The sequence below is a fragment of the Limulus polyphemus genome, unplaced genomic scaffold (assembly GCF_000517525.1).
Source record: "Limulus polyphemus unplaced genomic scaffold, Limulus_polyphemus-2.1.2 Scaffold1718, whole genome shotgun sequence".
Taxonomy (NCBI): domain Eukaryota; kingdom Metazoa; phylum Arthropoda; class Merostomata; order Xiphosura; family Limulidae; genus Limulus; species Limulus polyphemus.
Genome location: NW_013667328.1, coordinates 58,762 through 66,903, shown reverse-complemented (window position 1 = coordinate 66,903; position 8,142 = coordinate 58,762). Strand labels below are relative to the sequence as shown.

Here is an 8,142-nt window from a genome sequence, read left to right as displayed (position 1 = left end):
AAACGAAATAATAATTTGATCTAAGTGAAAGTTTTAAATTTGTAAAAAATCCTTACTTGATAGAAAAAAATTAATATTATTTTAGAAATCTTCTTAGCTGAATTATTGAACATCCGTTATTTAAATTCGCAGGTTTGTGTAATCTTAAAATTGTCAGTTAAGGATGTAATTTACTAGTACTCACGTATACATATATTTTATTTTTAAAAAAACAACGATTTTTTCCTGTGTACAACCATATAAACAACTACAATCATCGAATGTAAATAATAATATATTGTAGAGCAAATTATAAATTTTCATAAAATGACATCTCAAATTCAGTCACAAACTTTGATTTATTTTAGGCTTACTCGTATCGAAGTAGTTACACACGGATCAAGTCTGGTCATGCAGAGTGACAATTCCAGCAGTCGGTCACAAGTACTAAATGTAGATAGTATAGATAGTATTAAAGCCATCACAGTTAAAGAGGACACTGAATCTCACAGAAGTGGAGAACAGACAACAACAGGTACTAAGTTTATATAGAATCGGGGATAAGCTAAAGTAAATGTGCTTATACACGTGAATGGGAATTTTTTCGTATTAATATTTCTTTATCATTTGATTTAGGTTTAGCAATACACTTAAAGGTCTAAATTATTAAATTTCGAGCATTTTTACCCCATTTGAAGCCGTTGAAAACAAGACTAAAAAACACAACACTTTTGGATCAAGTATATGTGTGTGTATGGTTGAAAAATTGACATCATAACGAGGAAACATTTGACTGAATAACCATACACTAAGGGATGTTTAAATGTTAACTACACAAGGTAAATAAACATTGATGGTATTCATATTTTATTCATACTTTCTAGAAGTAGGATAGCAAAACACGATGTAATCACATAATGCCTATACTAGCTAATTATTACCCCATGTATACGAAGTAAAATATATATATTTTACAGACAGTTCGTTAAAGCCCACCAATTCATGTCATCAACGCTTTCTTTACAGTTTATATACATCAAAATAACATGTTTTTATATAATTTACTTAAATTTCTGAATATGTAATTTGTTAAGTTAGCCACAATTCATATAAGAATTTAACAGGCCTTATCATGGACAGGTGTGGTAGTGAGTTTGTCGGTTGTAAACGTCACTGACGTGTCACGTATCATGCTTTTTATCTCATATCTTCATTATTATGTTTTATGATGTTAGAAAGAATGCTTGGCAAACGAGATTTAATAAAGTAGATCCAGGTAAGAACACACGAGGACAGTAATGTTTTAGTAATTTGATATACATAATCTTACTATAATGGACGTAGTGTGTATGTTATTATCTATGTATGTAACCAAAACTCCTGCGCCATCTATTGAATGGCACCACAAACAAAATTCCATAAACATTTCACACTTTGAGTATTCAATATTCAGACAATTAGAAAAATAACTGTGGTATGTGCAACAACCATTTCTTTATAATAGAACACAATTTTAAATAAAACTACTCTCCTCACAACAAGAATACGACTTTCGCTAGGACTGTACGTGAAGATTTGATGATATTTTTATTGATGTAATTTTTAAATGTAGTACTGAGAGACTAGAGTTCTTAAAAAAACTTATTTTTTCAATAAACATTACCATTTTAATATATGAAAACAGTACAGTTTATATCAGTAAAATATATGCAAATTTTGAGCCCTGTACATTGAATCATTTTGATGCAATGACTTGCATATGACTAAAGAGCACAACCCGAACACTTTCCCGTGCAATACTTCCCAGAAAAAAATCATGTTTTAGAAAATGTTCACTTTTTTCTATTTTTGTTTCAATGAGGTATGAATACTACGATTACTAATCACTAGCTCAAACTGCCATCCGTAGGGGGCGTTTCTGCTAGGATAAAATAATTCAATTCTGAGAAGAATTAGTTCTTGTCTGAATTTGAATGTTTGTTAGCATAAAAAGCTAAGAGAGTATACTTCTCTAACAGGGTGGTTGGTTGGCCTTTGGAATGGGTTGCCTTAAGATGTGGCAGACGAAATTAATTTGGGGGAGTTTAAGGGTTTGTTTTGAATTTCTAGCAAACATACTCGAGGGCTATCTGCGCTAGCCGTCCTTAGTTTAGCAGTGATAGACTAGATGGAAGGCATCTATTCAGTACCACCCACCACACCTCTTCGGTTTCTCTTTTACCAAAAGAATATTGGGATTGACCTCAGACAATAACGCCCCCTCGGATGAAAGGGCGAGCATGCTCTATGATGGAGATTCGAACCCGTGACTCGCAGTTTGCAAATCGAGCTGCACAACCACCAGGTGATGCTTAGGTCAGAGTTTAACGGAAGACTTGATAAATATTTGAATGACCTTGATGAATAGGACGGCGTAGGTGGACAAAAAAGGCCCCTAATTGTCATTTAATGTTATGTTAGTAAGGGTGAATGACCACTATATGTTTAAAACAGTAGGGATTAATATTCTTTCACAGTGAGATATTAATGTTGCTTGAAGTAAATGAATTACTATCGTAGCTTTCTCACTTGAACGATATTATTTTCTTAATAAACCAATTCCAAATTGTGCCATAGAAAATAGTAGCTTCATTTGTGCTAGTAGCTAGTTTTATTACGATACGTTTGTTACTGATAAGACATATCAAAAGGCCAATACGGAATCCAGGATTTTGAAAGGGTCGCAGACAGATGGGCTTGGGGCAAAGGCTTTTTTTTTTTTCTCTTAAGGATAATTGGAAGGAAACCTTTAGAAAATAAATTAAGAGGCTCCAAGGGCTAACCAGAGATTGCCTAGTAACTGAATACATTGAATTCTGGGAGATGTAGCTTTTACTGAACTTTTTTAAAATGAAAATTGAAGGATCAGACAACATTGCAACACAATGCGAGAAAATGTCTTCTTAGGTATAAATTATAGTGTGAGGTTATCATGGCCACAATATAAGGAATTTGAAAAACGATAATTCATACCAGAAACATGACAAAATTAAGTTGGATTGCATTGTGTTTTTTAAGGTGAAAGTTCAAATAGATTTATAGTTTTTTACACGTGTCAGTAACTTATTTTCAACGTGTCGGATTCAGAACAAGATACCCTTCAGTTCGTCTCAGATGACGCAGTTCTGGAGGTCGAAGAAATGACAAGGGTATCTCGGTACCATCCTATAAGCGAACTTAGTCCAGCTACGAAGAAACTGGTGGAACTTGATGAAAGTAATGAACTTATGTAGGTTTGAACTCGTAAATTCCTGTTTTGTTTAATAAATCATTTTAACGGCTATTTTCAGTTTGAATCATTTTGATCTTCCTTCTTATGTGAATTTAAAATTGCATGCTCATGTTAAGAATCGTACAAAATGCACACGTAGATATAAAGTAGGGGAAAAAAAAAGAATTACAAGAAATTACTTTAAGAGTAGTTAATAATTTATGTAAGTTTTGAATCAAAAATGTTATTTTTTATTATTTACAGCAAAACACTTAACAAAAGGAGAAAGTCATGTAAGTTATTTCTTTATGATATATATATATATATGTACAGCTGAAGTATGCGCAGAAACTTATGCTCAATTTCCGTTCCTTAGTTTTTCTGTTTGTCGTATTTTAAATGTTTTAATCTCAAATAAGTGCGATTACCTAAGTCATTTACACGTCACTTTAATAAAAAGGTATTTAATATCAGTAATTTAGGTAGTCTCATGCATTTTAAAAACGTTATTTCTTTCGACCGTGAAAAATACACATGTTTTTTATATAGACGTAATTCTTAAAATTTTTGTACAGATAAAAGCAAAGAGAATTCGTTCGTTTATTCAATTTGAATGTAGGCTGTTTTTACAGAGTTGAGTACGTTATATATGCAAATCAACAAATTACGTGACAACCGTAGTCAATATAAAATCGTAGTAGAATGGAATGTATAAGAACTGCATTTTGATAATTCTTTGGCGTATTGAAGTTAGTGTGATGCCCTTCGGAAATTGAGAAGGGTATGTAACAGTCACTTCCGGCGAAAAATGCTCATACGCTCAGATCATAAGTGTTTTCAGTTGGGGGAGGGGGATTTCGAATACCTGGATATCCCTTGTATTTAATGGCATTGATATGGATCAACTTGGTGACTTACGACCACCCAGAAAAATACCTGCAATAAGTCGTACCCTAGTCGTGATAAGCAAAGTGCAGCGTCTTATAACAAATGAGAATCTAGGAACGCAAAGGACAATGGCAAAAGTCGTCCGTGTTCCCTATACAACAGTACGCAACATAACCAATAAGGATTTTTGTGTGGTAAACAACACAAGTCACACGTACACTAGTTGCTTCCATGACATATCATTTCAATCGTGGCATACTTCAAGTTGCTGGAGAATGAAAAGAGTATTCATACTGGTTAAATCGCCGGACGCAGCGCCTATGGATTTCTGTGAGATCAGAATGTCGAAACGAGCGCTGGGAAACCGGCATTTTCGTAAACTAGATAGATTATGGAAAGCTAATAGGGAGAAGTGGTGTGCTTTCAACATGACAGCTTTATGACGGATCCATTTCCAATTGAAATTATGCTTTAGTTCTATTGACAAGATGCACGGTCATCAGAGAGAGCATGACCTGACTTGGCAACATTTACTTTAACAACGTGGTGAAGCTCCAAATTCTTTCTAATATAATGTATTAAACCTCTGTGGTGTGATATAATTTTTATCTTTAGATTTAGAGTGTACATTATTATGTGATTCTTGATTTTAGAATAAAAAAGATATGTTTAATCTTTGTAAATGCTAATCTGTAAACATAACACTTCGTTGCAGCTGTTGAAGGGTCTATTAGTCATATGCAGTCTCAGCTAATAAGCACTGCAAGAGAAGAGCCTTCGAACTCACAAGAACAAGTAAGAAAATATGTTCTTTATATGTTCGTCTTGTTTTAAATATTGCAATGAAGTTCGTATGTTGTTAAAAAAAGAAAAAAGTTTTATTTTCTAGATAAAAAAGACCTACATGCTGAAATAGAATAAAATTACAAAGGCACTTAATAGACACATATCTCCACCACGCAAAAAATATGCAAATGTATTCGTATGTCCGTCGTTATCAATGAACACGAACCATTTTTGGCAGAACAATGAGGAATAATATTCATAAGTCCACCAAGTTTTATCAAAGTCCGATAATTTTTGACTGAGTTACAGAGCACAAATAGTGTGAAAATCGGTCTCCATGTTAACAGATAGGAATGTTTTTATTTTCGTAACCTTTCTGTGACCTTGACCCTCCAAAAAAACTAATCACTTCTAAGTTGGGGCATAGTCCAAATGTATTAGAACTTTCGTCCAAATCCATTCAGCCGTTTTTGATAAAACTTGTTGACAAACACACACACTGGGGTGAAGCATAACCCCCGTCCACCTTAGGTGGCGTAGGTAATAATTTTGAGTATTTTGATCCATAGAAAGAAATATATCAGTAATTTTAATGTCAGTATAAAATAGATTAATAACTGCGTTCCTTTGCATTCACTTATATCCGTAATAAGTAGCATGCAGATAACGTTGGGAAAGACTTTTGTTGTTTAGTTAATTAACACACAGTTTGAAATGTTACTAGGCAAACGTTTAAGTTCTGATCATCAGAATTTTCAAATTCTCCCAAGTTTTTTTTCGTTGCTTTATAGTTCGAGTCACAGTATATGATGATGTATGTTCAGGTGTTATACACTACAACAAAATGGTAAGAACATGAAAGATGTAAGCTATTAAAATGTCCCTTTAATTGGAGATAGAAGAACTGATAAAACATTTATTTTGTACTACTAACCTCATATTGTAAATGTTGTAACGATTATCAACATTTTGAGATAACCTGGAAATCTCCACGCAATCAGCCTTTAAATTCGTTTGCTTGTTTGTTTGTTTGTTATGAATTTCGCGCAAAGCTACACGAAGGCTATCTGCGCTAGCCGTCCCTAATTTAGTAGTGTAAGACTAGAGGGAAGGCAGCTAGTCATCACCACCCACCGCCAACTCTTGGGGTACTCTTTTACCAACGAATAGTGGGATTGACCATAACATTATAATGCCCCCACGGCTGAAAGGGCGAGCATGTTTGATGTGACGGAGATTCGAACCCGCGACTCGCAGGTTGCGAGTCGAGCGCCCTAACCACCTGGTCATGCCGGGCCAAATTCGTTTGCATATTGCACATAATATTTTACGCGTAATCTATGTTTCATATAATACAAATTTCTACCACTACGCCTGGAAGGAAGTTTCAACAAAACTAATATTAATTAACATTGTTAAATATTAAATTTCAGTAGTGCTACTATACGCGAATCACATACTATTTTTATTGCACAAGTGTGTTCGTTTAATGATATGTATGCTTAAAGATGTTAATGTAATAACACTGGAAATACCGAGATTGTTTTAGCTAACAGAAAACTTCACAAACAGGAATATATATGTAACTCTTACGCTTATTTTAAACGCAATAAGAAGTATAGAAAATGTCAGGGTAATATGTGAGTATCCTTTTCTAGTTAACATGTTCGTCATCGACGTCATGAAAATGGGATTTTTATTACTCATTTTAATACGTCTTTGTGAATGTACAGCCTCCAAGATTACTTGAAATATGATACACATACATACCAGTAATTATACTGTATCGACGATTCCCAGAAAAATATTGTTTGTTTGTTTTGGGATATTCGCGCAAAGCTACTCAGGAGCTCTCTGCGCCAACTTCCTAATTTTTAACTGATAAGCTGTTGTTGTCAAGAGATTTCTCTATCTAAATTTAATAATTCCATGTTAAATTGTTTGGGAAGTTGTTTGCTTTTCCGTGAACTCCTTCCACAGTTTTGCAGCTAGAAGGACCAAACTTGGCAATGGACTCGGGTTGATCCTGGGGTGTCCCTATCAAGGGGAGGGAGCTAAAATGCGTCCATAATGCCATACAGGCATGATGGGGTTTAGTGCTAGCTTATTAGGGTTTCTGAACCAGAATCTGACGTCGGATTTTATGTTCTTGGTCTCCTTCGCCATGTTTGAAACTGTGTTCATACCCCCCCCCCCCCCCCCACGTACTTAGGATGAGGACCTCTCTCGGTATAGCTATAGAAGTAATTTGGAATAATAGACGAGTATAATCTGTACATGGGATATTTGACAATTATGCAACGAAGCACGGGTATTTTATGATAGTTTTATACTTACATCCGTAACTCAGAAAAAACACAGGAAGAAAATTTGTAATGCTCTAAAAGATATTGAGTTCTCTGAAAGTAGTACGAGATAAGCACTCGAATTTACCTGGATTTAAACTAAGTGCTAATCAACTAATATCAAGGAAGTAATTTACATCAATATATTTTATGGGAGTTAGGGAAATAATTAATCAGGCCCAATGATTTTTGCTTTATTTCCAAAACCTAAATAATAATACAAAAACAGAAATCAAACTTATGTCTCCGCGATACTCGATTTGCTAATAAGTTGATAACATAAACGTTAAAATATTTTCAGATATTTCTTGCTTTAGAATATTTATTATTGGTTAGCTTTCGACTCCGCGCTGGAGGCTTCACCGGGTCGTAGAACACATATAATTCAATATAGCATTTTAAGTTCAGTGTCCACTTTATTTTAGTGATTTTAATGGTTACCTATTTATTTTTTTGTTAATATTACATTTTTCTTTTTTTAGAAAACTGCTAAGGAAGAAAGCTACCTAGAAGAAGGTAAAGTTAAACCTAAACAAATATGTATTGACTTTCTACCGAAAAACACAACTACAACCAGTAAATAAACATATATATCTAAATACATATGAATATTTCAATTCGGTATGATGCTGCACAAAAACACCTTATTTTTCCAGAAAATAACCCATTACACAGCAAAAACAGTAACAGTTTCTGCAAATTATTTTCTAGCTTTTTGCTTTTATAAACACAGTGTTTAAATTGAAAGAATAACGTTTTAAATAACTCATTACCCCATGATATCGCTATCGGGTAAAATAGCAATAATAACCTTCATTCGAAATGGTGTATTTAAATGTTTTACACTCACAAAAAAAGAAACCTATCATTCTATAGGTATTTGAAGAACTTGTA

At 33.8% G+C, this 8,142-nt stretch overlaps 1 protein-coding gene across 1 annotated transcript in view; it reads left to right on the top strand.

Moving 5' to 3' along the window:
- LOC111087088 overlaps positions 1 to 8,142 on the top strand; it is a 16,262-nt gene that overhangs the window by 1,841 nt on the left and 6,279 nt on the right. The window contains exons 3-7 of the mRNA XM_022392452.1: positions 348 to 514; positions 3,106 to 3,247; positions 3,494 to 3,522; positions 4,833 to 4,912; positions 7,731 to 7,764. Of these exons, the coding sequence (XP_022248160.1) occupies positions 348 to 514; positions 3,106 to 3,247; positions 3,494 to 3,522; positions 4,833 to 4,912; positions 7,731 to 7,764 (452 nt within the window). The remainder of the gene's footprint in view (positions 1 to 347; positions 515 to 3,105; positions 3,248 to 3,493; positions 3,523 to 4,832; positions 4,913 to 7,730; positions 7,765 to 8,142) is intronic.